This window comes from Astyanax mexicanus, chromosome 22 (genome assembly GCF_023375975.1).
Source record: "Astyanax mexicanus isolate ESR-SI-001 chromosome 22, AstMex3_surface, whole genome shotgun sequence".
Classification (NCBI taxonomy): Eukaryota; Metazoa; Chordata; class Actinopteri; order Characiformes; family Acestrorhamphidae; genus Astyanax; species Astyanax mexicanus.
In genome coordinates this window covers 25,305,691-25,319,060 of record NC_064429.1, presented here as the reverse complement: position 1 = coordinate 25,319,060, position 13,370 = coordinate 25,305,691, and the positions used below count along the sequence as shown (strand labels likewise).

The following is a 13,370-nucleotide window of genomic DNA, read 5'->3' as shown; positions in this document are numbered from 1 at the left end:
CAACATTGTGGAAACTCGTACTGAAAAAGCACAGCCTGTACCTGAGGAAACAACAATATTGGTTGAAGTTTCAAGCCAGAGAGAGGCTAATACATCAGCGGGAATACAGATTACAGAAACCCCAACAAATTCCAAAGATGGCAGTGAATATCAAGCTCAATGTATAGGCGAAGTGATGAGAAAAGAAGTCACAAGTTCAGAAAAGCAAGGCAGCACAAATGTTACTGTAATTGTTGTAGAAACAGAGGAAAGACAGAAAATTGGGAGTATAGGTATGGTTGAAGGTGCTCCAGAAGAAAACATGGAAGAGAGAACGACTGAGCACACAATATTTGAAAAAGTGGAGGTCAAGGACCTAACAGTTACTAATTTACAAGAAAAAGCTGCAGGTGCAACCTCAGAGAAAAAGAGTGGTCAACAACCACAACAGGAGCAGGAGGTGCTGAACAAGGCTGAGGAACTGTTAACTGAGGAAAAATCTGAGGGAGTGTCTAGAAGAAGAGTCGTAGGAGAGAAAAAACAAGGAAAGCAACTTACTGAAAAAAAAGATATTGGTAACGAATCAACCGCAGAAGAATTGTTTTACGAATTTGAGGAGGGAGCAGAAGATGGAAGAAGGTTACTGAGAAAGAGAACAATAACTACCACTAAGACAACTAAAGCCACCACCGAGAGGAAATCCAAACGCATGTGCAAACAATCAGACGTGGCACATGCTGGAAGTGCCTTGTCTGTAGAAGAGCAAGCGACAGAGCAGAGTAGTATAGTGTTAACTGCAGAAAAGGAGAAAGAAAAAGAAACTACAGGTCTAACTGAACAAGACAATGAAAAAGATAGAGGAGAAATGCTTCCAGAAAAAGCTAAGGACCGTGGAAATCCGGAAGGTGAGGGAACCTGTGGAGAAACTAATACAAGCATAAGTGTCAGAAAGGAGACAACCAAGGACATAAGTGTCTCAGTGGAAGAATTAAGCACGAAGATAGAGATCAAAAAAGGAGAGAAAGGAGAGGAAAAAGATGGCGTCACAATAGTTGAAACAGTGAAAGAGCTAAAGGAGCTAAATGAAAAGAATCCAGTGGAATACAGTGAAATCACGCTCGCTACAGATGAAAGCTTCATTTTGCAGTTAGAAGAGGAAGATGAGAATAATGGCCCAAAAGAAACAAACATGGTTGAGGAGATGGAAGTTTCATTAATGGGATCTTCAAATTTGGGCTCCCCATCCATTCAAACACAAGAGCACATGACACAAGGAACAAAAGTGGAAAAAGAGGGAAAAGAAGCTGCTGTGAAGTCCGAAAGAGTTTCTAAAGGCAGATCACCAGTGACAGCTTCACTTCAGCAAATATCATCTAGGCAGAGCAAGCGATTTCTTCAGGAGAGTGAACTAGAAGGTAAGTCAGAAACGATAAAAGAAAAGGCAGAAAAACACGTCACTGAGGAGCAATCTCAGCTAAAAAGAAAAGCCATAGCTGACACACCTCGTAGATCTAAACGCCTCGCAACACCAAAATCGGTATAGATCTTCGTCTCCACACTGCTTGCTATGCATCTCTTCAGGAACCAAATTTATATGCGAATTCTCTATTTTTTTACACTTACAGTTTTGATATGCAAAATAAAATGTACACTTTTAATTTGGTATTTTAACATTTTGTCAAAATAAATGAGACTTTTTGATATTCTTAAGATGTTTATTGATTGTTTATTTCAGACTATATTTTATTATGCACTTCAAAGGGATTGCTATTTTTTAATGGGGTAATAAAAGCCATTTCTTTTTTATTCTTTTGATTATTTTGTGTATTATCAATTAGCTGCCAAATCTATAATGCGAACATCTCATAATGCATTATAAACTATGGTCAGAAATGTTTTGCTTTTAATATCTATTTTAAAGTTTTTATGAAGCAGGCAATCGTGTATATAATCTATTTTTTGTGTGTGCATTTTGTCACAATTTTTGTTTTTCATATTTCATTATATTTTACATTAAGTAGACGAGCATAGATCTGACTTAAAACAATTAGCTATTAGTTGATATTAACATTAACAGCAACTGTGAAACAGCTTAAATAATTTTTATATTTCTTTCCTTTGGTCTTTTGTTAAGTCTAGCACTTTCCAGAAATTGTAACACATTATATCAGTAAAACATAAAGATATTATTCGTTTGACAGGTGTAAACATGAGCAGATATATACAGTATGTTCTACTTTCCAGTATAATATAAGTAAGTTGTGTTTCTTTTCTGTATTGTTTCTGTGCCACTATGCAATTGTTGCAGTTTTTTCTTTAATAAAGTTTTTAACTTTCTCAGTGATGTGTCTCTGAGTGTGTTATTAATACTTTTATAAAGCTGCTTTATATTTAATATAGTTGATATTGATAAAATATCTCAATTTGTGTTTAACGAATTAACACAGTTATTTTGTTTTAAATCGATACAATACGAAGTGGACAAGGTGCCTCTCTTTATAAGAACAATGCTCCACATATTTAGAGCATTTAGTGTTTTTCTTTTCTTTTCTTTTTTTCTACATTGTAGATAATATTAAATACATGAAAACAAGAGTCACGTATGGGATTAAGTAAAAACAAAAAAGTGTTTTTCCTCCCCTGACCTAAACCTGATGGGGAGTATAATTGAATTTTATATTGTTATATTAATGTTTACGGTTTCACAGCCTTAAAACATGTTTAAAGCTTTTCAGCAATGTGAATTTTGGGAACAAAAAAAGTATCTCTGGACATACATATACATGCAAATAATATACTAATTCAATATACTAATTGTCTATTTTGATAATTACAGTTTTAATATACAAAACATTCGGTTTGCATCCTGCAAAACCGAAATAAACTTCTAAACTAAACTTTAATTAAATATCTGGTGTATAATTTCAATGGCTATATCGCGGGAGGCTTTTATTTTGAAAGCGTCAGAGGAAAGAGCGGAAGTGCTGCTGTTGGCAACACAGAGTTCACTTGGTTAAGCCCCTGCAGGTTCAGGTACCTAGAATAACACTTGTTTATATTAAATAATACCTATAGTTTTAATAATGTAGCTCAACCAGCGTCAGCTAATCTATCTGTTAGTATTAAGCAGTGCTTTAAGGGTTTACTGAAGTCGCGAAGAGAGCAGTGAGGAGTAAAATATGAATGAAATTCAAAAGTTAGCTAGGTAACTAAACTGACTGAAGGCTCATTAAAATCCAGGCTCATTAACTTCTCACCATGTAACGTTAACTAATTTAACTAACGGCGGGAGGATATTTGTGTCTGATAAATATTTTAAAACAGCGGACACAGACTCCAGTACTGTACAGTTACAGTGTTTCGTTATTCTTTTATTAATAAAGGTAAGCTAAAGCTACAGTCATGCAGGGGCTTAAACTGCCGCTTACTGTAAAGTGTGAAGTGGATCTGCTGCTGGTGGCGGTGACCGTGCTGAGCTTTCTTACCAGACTGTCCGGGATTCAGTTTCCTAAAGCTGTTGTGTAAGTATATTACAGTACAACACTGCCTTAGAATAGAAAAGAATATCTTTATACTCTTTGTTATATCAAGTATAGCGAGATTATGATGCAAACCTCTCCAGTTTCATAAACAATAAAAAATATACAATAGCAGATAACGGTGACTTCATGTTATAAAATAAAATAATCCGTGGCCACAACTTACTAAGGTGTGGGAATTTGATCCTAAGGCGGCCCACGACTTATTATAGTGCTGGAATGAGATCCAAATTACTTCACATTGCATCTGTCTGACTTTCCCATACTTATCCCATAATACAGCATTCTGCACCCTGTACTTTCCACACAACTCATTCTCTACCTGCACTTTATTCATAATTACTTTGTCACCTACTGGACTATTTCTTCAATTCCACAAACACATTGTATACTTTTATAGTCAGTCACCAAATTACCCATCTCATTTAGGTTTAGGTCAGGGGATTGTGGAGAAAAAAAAACACTTTTTGTTAACCACATAAGTTTTAATTGTTTAATTGTCTTTTTCTGTCTTTTACTCACTCACCCACTCATTCACAATTTTACAAAATTCTGTCTCGAAGGAAAACTTTAAAACTTTCTCACAAATCTAGGGGCAACAAAGAAAAATAAATCCTATTAAGGCCCATGATTTTGCCGAAAACCCTACAATATAGGGGCAGGTTTTACAACATTCATTAAGCCTAGTCTTAAACTAAACAGCATTCTGAATAGAGAATTTACAGTAAAATGCATAAAAATATATACAACTAGGGTTAATCCAATGTCTGGAAGCTCCTTATTGTATGAAATGTGAAATTTCTGAAGTTTATTGTGCCTTCTTGCCTCAGGTTTGATGAGGTTTACTATGGCCAGTTCCTGTCTCTGTACATGAAGAGAGTGTTTTTCATTGATGAGAGCGGACCACCTTTTGGCCATATGATTCTAGCATTAGGAGGTTAGTATTTTCCTGCATATAATTACGGCATTATCTGTAATGTTTTTGCATTATATTTTAATGGCATTTGATTCACAGGCTACCTGGGGGGCTTTGATGGCAATTTTGTGTGGAACAGAATTGGAGCAGGTAAATAAATATGAGCATATATATTGAAGTGACCTGTTAATCTCAAATGACTTCAGTCTCTAGCATCTGCTACTAACGAACTAATAACTAATAATATTAATACTAGTTGTAATTCTGCTAAACCAAACCTTAAATATTTTGGTCTTTTTTCTCCACCATCAAAGAATACACCAGTAATGTTCCTGTGTGGACCCTCAGAGTGATTCCTGCCTTGGCTGGGTCATTGTGTGTGCCCCTTGGCTATCTTCTCATGGTAGAACTGGGATTTACTCATCTCACTGCTCTTGGTGCTTCTGTGCTGCTGCTTCTAGGCAAGTATACACATCTGTGACTGATTGCATACTGTTATAGGGCAAGATTAAATATTGTGATTACATAAGTGATTCATATTTCTTTTTAACTTTTAATAGAGAACTCGCTGATTGTGCAGTCTCGCTTCATGCTGCTGGAGTCTGTCCTCATCTTTTTCCTGCTGCTTGCTGTTGTTTCCTACCTGCGGTTCTACAACGCTCCAAACAAGTAAGTACACAGTAAATGCATGAGATGATTTAAAGCTACACAGGAAATTTGCCATTGATAAATCAACTTTGTTAGTGTTATTTTTTTTCATGTAGGGTCATTGTTTAGTGTTAAATTTACACTATATTTTACTTTTCATGGGAAAACTCTATTCAAAATGCTGTGTAGTACAAGAATAAGCCTAATCTCTGTCTTGGAAACTGCTCTTACAAATGTGGATTTTAAACTTAGCAATTTTACTGTCTGCTTTGCAATCATGGCTGTTGCATAATTCTCCTCTCTTTGTTCATGCAGTTACTTTATATATGGTGATTGATGAGCTTCCTTGTTTTTCAGTTCTTTATGCAGGTGGCTGTGGCTCATCCTCTCTGGGGCAAGTTGTGCATTTGCAGTGGGGTAAGTCTAAACAACAGTCTAAACTTCACAGTGTTTCCATAGACCAAACAGTTAGTTTGTACTATAATACTTATCCTACTGATCCCTACTAGTTCCTACTATTTTGCATAGGAGGGCAGTATGTAAACTAATTGAGTGTTACCTCAGGGGACAGTTTAGAAATGGTCACACCTGTATAAGTTGTGTGCTCTGAGTTTGAGTAAGTCTGGAAGTGGGTGCCACATGGATGGTATGTCCCATTTCTGAAGTTTTGCAGGCATTGAACCTTTTCTTAATCCACACAGTGTCACAAATGTACCGGTAATACATCATAGAAGGCATTACCACCAACAGTGTAATGATTGTGACCTGTGGTGTCTGGCTGGAATTGTCAGTGCGATCAAACAAGTTACCCTGGCAGAAAGCACATTCACATTCAGTACAGAAGACCCTACATTCCCTAAAGTCCCATTGCTTTTTGCATGTCAATTATTTTTATTTATTTTTTTATTATTTTTATCCCCCTATCACTAGTGATGCCCAACACTCCTCCAATACATGCCCACCACCTCTTTTCGAACTGCTGCTGATGTAGCATTGCCGAGTAGCATCACAGCGCTTGGAGGAAAGCGCAGCGACTTGGCTCCTATACATCAGCTCACAGATGCTTTGTGCTGACTGACATCACCCTTTGGAGTGATGTGTGGGGAGAGCGCTATCTACCCACCCAGAGAGAGCAAAGCCAAGTTTGCAAGTTCGCTCCCGCAGGGCTCTGGTAACCACATGCAAGCGTCATGAACAGGTTTCGAACTGGCAATCTTCTGATCATAGTGGCAGCGCTTAGCTCGCTGGACCACTCTGAGCCCCCTCATGTCAGTTTGTTTTGTACTATTACTGTGACTTGCTGGTATAATTTATATGTTCAGCTAGAATAAGCTTTAGTATTAATTAGTATTAAACTCCTATTCCCAGATTGAAGTACATGGGTCTCTTCACCTACTTGCTGCTGCTTGGTCTGGCTGCAGTTCACACCTGGCATGTCATTGGAGATAAAACACTAAGCAATGTGAGTTTTTATTGCTATGTTTTAAAATACTGTAAAATCCAATGTAAGTGAGTACCACTGCTTTTAACTGCAGCAAACTCTTTTTTTTCTTCTTTCTCTGTAGGCCAAAGTGTTGGTTCAGGTTGTGGCTCGGTTCTTGGCGCTTGTTGTGCTCCCGGTTGTTATGTACTTAGGATTTTTCTATGTGCATCTGACTCTACTGTACCATAGTGGACCACACGATCAAATGATGAGCAGCGCTTTCCAAGCCAGTCTAGAGGTAAGGCTACTGTCCAGTAGACACTAATTTATATGCAATTTTGTTATTTTTTAAAAATAGTGTTAATGTTAAGTTTTAATTATTATTTTTTTATTGTTTAGCCTTTTAAAACTATGATATCTCTGTTTACGTCTTAGTGTTACTTAATGATTAATGATTTATTTTAAAGTTATAGGAGTTTTAGAGTTGAAGAGGTCAATTATCAATGATTGATTACTGACCACTGATACACAGTAACTATTAAAGGCTGGTTTATGCTTAGTTTATAATCGGTTTGTATTTAAAACTGTCCATTCCAGGGTGGTCTGGCGAGGATCACTCAGGGTCAGCCTCTAGAGGTGGCATTCGGTTCCCAGGTGACTCTGCGCAGTGTGTCCAGTAAACCTCTTCCATGCTGGCTCCATTCCCACAAAGCCAACTATCCAATCAGGTCAAACACTATAAGTCTGATGCATTAATTAAAATATATCCAGATATAAATCCTGGATTACATGGAGTTATAATATATGTTTTTTTCTGTTTCTGTTGGTTCATAGATATGAAAATGGTAGAGGCAGCTCCCATCAGCAGCAGGTGACCTGCTACCCTTTTAAAGATGTCAACAACTGGTGGATAATCAAAGACCCCAGCAAGTATGCATACATTTATCAATGAGTATTTTAGTTCCAATATAGATCATTATTAGTGTCTATTGCATCTTCACTGTATTTCATGAAGACCCAGCTCATTACTAAGAATTTAAAAGAACATTTATCTTGCACTTATATCTCAGACGGCACTGAGTATCAGCTATTGCATTTCTATATATTTACATTTCAGCTAAAGTGTATATTTAGACTGTAGCCCATTTGCACAACCTGGGATATATCTTAAGTGTGGAAAACAAGCAAATGTCTAAATAAGGGATTGTATAAACAGCAATTGGATTTTCTGTCCAAATGTTATGTTTTGTTTTAGATTTCATTCTTCCCAGAATCACAGGAGCTATTGGGTAGTTAGTTCTAGTGGCTGATAACTAGGTTTTTACAGATAATTTGTTTGAGCTTTCTTTTATAATTTAACTTAATTTTTAAGATTTTCCTTTTGACGCTGCAGCCACATCCGGTTGTGTGCAGGTTGGGTGACCTGTAATATTCATGTAGAATTCCAATGCCATGCAAAAGGTTTGTCTAATATTGTAATTAACTCTTTTTTTTCAAGGCAGAGTCTTGTGGTGAGCAGCCCTCCCCGACCTGTCCGACATGGTGATATTATACAGTTGCTGCACGGCATGACGTCAAGATTCCTCAACACGTAAGAAAACTCCATGTTCACTCCTTTACTTTAAACAAGAATACACTAATAGACAAACTTCAGGCCAGGTCTGAACCCAGACACGGCCCTAAATGGACCTGGACTAACCCTAAACACTAACCCTAGGTAATATATTTAATTTGAGAATATCTGTTATTTATATATTTAATTTAAGAGTATCTGTAATTTATTATATTTTATTCAGATATGGTTAAAATATTTTTAATTTGATTTCTCATTCAGTTGTTGAAAGCATACAATGTTAATGTAACTACTAGGCTGCTTCAGGATATAGATTTGGCAGGTTACAGGTTAACTGAAACTGATTGATTTTAAATTAAATACATCTGTTCTAAACACTCTCTACATATATAAATACTTTAGAGAGTCATCTGTGTGCTGTTTTAATAGACATGATGTTGCAGCTCCTATGAGTCCTCACTCTCAAGAAGTGTCTGGTTACATTGACTTTAATGTATCGATGCCAGCTCAGAACCTGTGGCGCGTGGTAAGTAACCTGCCAACACTTTTAAAAAAGTAAAGTTTTTATATTTAAATACTAAAATAATTCATTGATGAGCTGTTAGAAAGGCTTAGTTGTATGATGATAAACTGTCCTCTGTGCAGGACATTACAAATAGAGAGTCTGACCGGGATGTGTGGAAGACTATTCTGTCGGAAGTGCGGCTCATCCACGTTAACACTTCTGCTGTGCTGAAGGTGTGTATGTATGTCAGACATTAATTGGACTTTATCTCATTAATCCTTTAGACTCTATATATAAGTCCATACTTTATATTACTATCATATTATTATAATTAATATCAAGTATATAGGCCAATGGTACTCAATAAGCAGACTCTGGACACGTTGACTTGTATTGTAGGCCGAGCATAAAATCAAGGAGGAGATAAAAACTCTTCATAATCTGCCTAAACTTCATAAGATCTACTTATGTTTCCTGCAGTCCAATCACTAACTATAATAAGACAGAGATGATCATTAGTTTCTTTAGGAGTGGACTGAGAAATTTAAGGACCATTCTTTCATTATCAGTCTTGTTTTTTGTACTTTTTGGAATGCAAGACATTTGTGTCAAATGTTTATTATCTATAGACCTTCAATCCAGTGGAAATTTTGTAAACTGGCCTATAAGATAGGTGCTAAAATATGTTTTGCTCTGGAGTTACAGTATAATCTAAACACTTTAAGAGTTTAAGGGATTATGGTCTTTCCCTTCTTTCTTTTTTACATGTTGTATTTTGGTAAACAAAAGTGTACTTTCACAGATTTTTTTTTTAGCATTGAATTGGAATTGATTTTATTAGTGTCTTGATTCTGATTCTGTTTATTAATATTTCCGTATATTTCGCAGCTGAGTGGAGCATCTCTTCCAGACTGGGGCTTTAGGCAGTTGGAGGTTGTGGGAGATAAAATCTATAAAGGCTACCAGCAGAGTGGAGTGTGGAACGTGGAAGAACATCGCTATGGCAGAAGTATGATTTTTTTTTTCCTTTGTGCAAATTTATAATTTGGAGCTAATGCTTTTATATCTGACTTTTTCTCATTCTGTGGAACAGAAAACAAACCGTGGTTTCATGTTGAGCTGCTTTCATACTGAACTAGAAATTTTGTTCTACTTATGTCACTTTTTTTTGACAGAGAAGATTTTTGAAAGGTCTCTTGTACTTTATACATGTCTGTTTAAAAGATACTTGATTTGTAAAGCTGTCCATAATTTGGTGTTTAGGTCATGAGCAAAAGGAGAGAGAGCTGGAGCTGAATTCTCCCACTCACGATGACATAAACAGAAACCTCACATTCATGGCCAAGTTCATCGAGTTGCAGGTAGGTATGGCTGTAAACTTTGGTCAGTGAAAAATGCTGCATTTTATATGAACTCTGATGGGGAAATTTCAGAGTAGGACAATTCAGATTTCCCACTCAAATTCATGGGAGTCCCAGTACTTTTGTCCATGTGATCTAACTATCTTTTTGGCCTCACGTTTGTGTGTTTACACATCCAACAGTGGAAGATGCTGACAGTCCGAAATGAAGAGGCAGAGCACAAATACAGCTCCTTACCTCTGGAATGGATCAGCATGGACACCAACATAGCATACTGGCTTCATCCATCTAGTAATGTAAGTCTGTGTGTGTGTGTGCATCCCCTTCCATATACAGCTCTGGATAAAATTAGGGACCACTTATAAATGATGAGTTTTTTTATTTTACCAAACTGAAAACGTCTGAAATATAATCAAGAGGAAGATGGATGATCGCAAGCCATCAAACCAAGCTGAACTGCTGGATTTTTTGCACCAGAAGTGGCATAAAGTTAACCAAAAGCAGTGTGTAAGACTGGTGGAGGAGAACATGCCAAGATGCATTAAAAAAATGTGATTAAAAACCCAGGGTTATTCCACCAAATATTAATGTCTAAGCTCTTAAAACTTTATGAATGTGAACTTGTTTTCTTTGCATTATTTGAGGTCTGAAAGCTCTGCATCTTTTTTGTTATTTCTGTCATTTCTCATTTTCTGCAAATAAATACTCTAAACAACAATATTTTTATTTGGAATTTGGGAGAAATGTTGTCTGTACTTTATAGAATAAAAACAACAATGTTTATTTTACTCAAACATATACCTATAAATAGCAAAATCAAAGAAGCTGATTCAGAAATTGAAGTGGTCAAAACAGTAGAAAAAAAAATATTAGTTTAATAAGTAATTAACCTACATAAGTTGTTTTTTGTTTGTTTTGTTTAGGCTCAAATCCACTTGATGGGGAACATTGTCACCTGGACGTTTGCGAATCTTGCACTGTTTGTGTATGTGCTCCTGTTTTTAGCTTATCTGCTCAGACGACGACGGAAAATAAATGATATTCCTGAAGGTACGTTTGTTTTTTTTGTTTTTTTATTAAAACAGTGTTTTAACTTTATTGTCTTAGGCTAAGTTTAATGTTGGACAATAACAGTACCCTCTGTTCCTGTGAACAGCCTCTTGGGAGCAGCTGGTTCTGGCTGGCGTTGTGTGCTCTGGTGGATGGGCTGTTAACTACCTGCCTTTCTTTCTGATGGAGAAGACCCTGTTCCTGTACCACTATCTTCCAGCCCTCACATTCCAGATCCTGCAAATACCTGTTGTTGTAGAGCACCTTTACATTTATGTATTGAGGTAATAATTCTATGTAATGCTTGTGTATGCAAATGATATATAAAATTGGCTTCAGTATAGATATCACTGTTATTAGATACATATATGCATTTCGCAGGATATACAGCTCTGCAAAAAGTTAGCAGACCACTTTAGTTCCTTAATCAGTTTCTCTGATTTTGCTATTTATAGGTATATGTTTGAGTAAAATAAGCAGAAATCGAGAAATGGCTGAAATAACAAAAAAGATGCAGAGCTTTCATACCTTAAATAATGCAAAGAAAACATTTATAAAGTTTTATGAGTTCAGAAATCAATATTTGGTGGAATAACCCTGGTTTTAAACACAGTTTTCATGCTTCTTGGCATGTTCTCCTCCACCAGTCTTACACACAGTTTCAAGCAGTTCAGTTTGGTTTGATGGCTTGTGAACATCCATCATCCACTTGATTATATTCCAGAGGTTTTCAATTTGGTAAAATCAAAGAAACCTATCATTTTTAAGTGGTCTCTGTATGTTTTTCTTCCCCCAGATCTGCATCTCAGCAGAAGGCTTTTGGTGGAGTTGTCCTGGCAGCTTTGTGCTCTGTGTATCTTTGCTACCACACCTTCAGCCCCCTCACATACGGCCAGCCTGAGCTCACCTCAGAGCAGCTAGCCGCACTGCGCTGGAGAGAAAGCTGGGATATTCTCTTTCGGAAACGCTGATGCTAAAAATTCTCCCTGATGGTTTCCAACAGCACTAAACAAATTTGTGGTAAAAGCAACATATGGGCTGTGTCTGAAAAGTGAGAAATGCTGACTTGATGCCTTGCTGCCTACGTCTAGCTCACTTAGAAGGCACTATAGTGATAAAGGTCTCTGGTGTTAAAAAAAAAAACGAAAAGGTAACAGTATGTCCTGATTTTATTAAGGTAATGGCACCTCATTGAGAGATATTACTGAGACTGTTCCGCTGTGTTAGTATTAGCTTTTCACCCAATAAAAAGTAGACTAGACTACTAAACTTGAGTTCAGACATAACTTGCCTTCCTGCCTCAGAATCCTGCCTGAGTAAGCAGCATTTCTTACGATTCAGACACAAACCATGGACAGGAGATGGGATTTTACCAGAGTGTATTTATCACTGTAAAGCCAGATTTGAAGAAATGTTAATTACCAGGTGTAGTGTCTGTCTTTTGTCTGTCTGTAAGCAGGGAAATGACCAACTGCTGGACACTGGCCCTCCAGGCCTTTTTAATGAAACTGAGAGTGAGGCCTACAAGACATTTCATGTGAGGTTTGAGGACTTTTGGACACAAATGTGAAAAGCATTATCCATAAAAGCTGCTAAATCTAAAGATAAAATAATAAATATTTATTCTGATCTAAAATAAAGTTAATTCGTTTTTGATAGCTTTTATACTGTGAATGTTTAAATACTGTGTGTTAAATGTAAAGTATTTTACATTTAACACATTACCTTGCTGCTGTAACTGGTTTCCATTAATTCTTACACAGCACTAAGCAACGATACTTGAAATGAGGGAATACCTGTTTGTTTGTTTTTAACTATTGCCAGTTGTAGTCCTTTTTCATATTCATTCACCAGTTGAGCACTTCCAACAAATAACCATAAATTGACCCTTTTTTGAGAAATCAAGCAGTTATTTCCTTTAAAAAAACTAAAAAACTAAAATGTGACTTTTTATTCATGAAGGCACTTAAAATAAAATAACTCAATAATATAAAAATCTTATTACATAATAAATAATAAATAATATTACTCCCAAAAGGGAGAACTGTTTATATATATATATAGTTATTTATTGGAAGAGCTTAAATGTGATAGAGAAATGTAGTATCAAAAGTATTAGAAGCTAAGTGTTTACATCATGTTCTGAAAATAGATTGTCTATCATGTATGATGGTTAAAAATTACTTTTTTTTTTACCAGTATATTAATGAACTAATCATTGGACAATCACAGCAATACAGATGTTTTTTTTGTTAAACACTGTAGAATGTTCTTAATTTTGTATAAATGCAAATGAACAAAAGTGCTGTACGATTTGTTGTTTCTCTTTAATTAAGGATTGATTTTATAAAGTTGGTAGTGGAAAATGGTAACTGT

At 36.1% G+C, this 13,370-nt stretch overlaps 1 protein-coding gene across 1 annotated transcript; it reads left to right on the top strand.

The window, feature by feature from the left end:
* Positions 1 to 2,390: 2,390 nt before the first annotated feature.
* pomt1 (protein-O-mannosyltransferase 1) lies at positions 2,391 to 12,412 on the top strand. Its single transcript, XM_007243922.3, has 19 exons — positions 2,391 to 3,500; positions 4,349 to 4,455; positions 4,534 to 4,584; positions 4,749 to 4,895; positions 4,995 to 5,103; positions 5,440 to 5,499; positions 6,451 to 6,544; positions 6,648 to 6,803; positions 7,103 to 7,233; positions 7,340 to 7,435; positions 8,004 to 8,096; positions 8,508 to 8,604; positions 8,724 to 8,816; positions 9,472 to 9,592; positions 9,847 to 9,944; positions 10,127 to 10,240; positions 10,868 to 10,994; positions 11,101 to 11,278; positions 11,791 to 12,412. Exons 1-19 carry the CDS (start codon positions 3,382 to 3,384, stop codon positions 11,963 to 11,965), a joined length of 2,166 nt encoding a protein of 721 aa, XP_007243984.1. The 5' UTR covers positions 2,391 to 3,381; the 3' UTR covers positions 11,966 to 12,412.
* Positions 12,413 to 13,370: the final 958 nt, after the last annotated feature.

Excerpts from the sequence above, each read along its gene's own strand:
- pomt1 (XM_007243922.3), top strand. The coding sequence starts at position 3,382 with ATGCAGGGGCTTAAACTGCCGCTTACTGTAAAGTGTGAAGTGGATCTG. Across the intron at positions 7,234-7,339 it reads AAAGCCAACTATCCAATCAG|ATATGAAAATGGTAGAGGCA; the intron begins GTCAAACACTAT and ends GTTGGTTCATAG. Across the intron at positions 11,279-11,790 it reads CTTTACATTTATGTATTGAG|ATCTGCATCTCAGCAGAAGG; the intron begins GTAATAATTCTA and ends TTCTTCCCCCAG.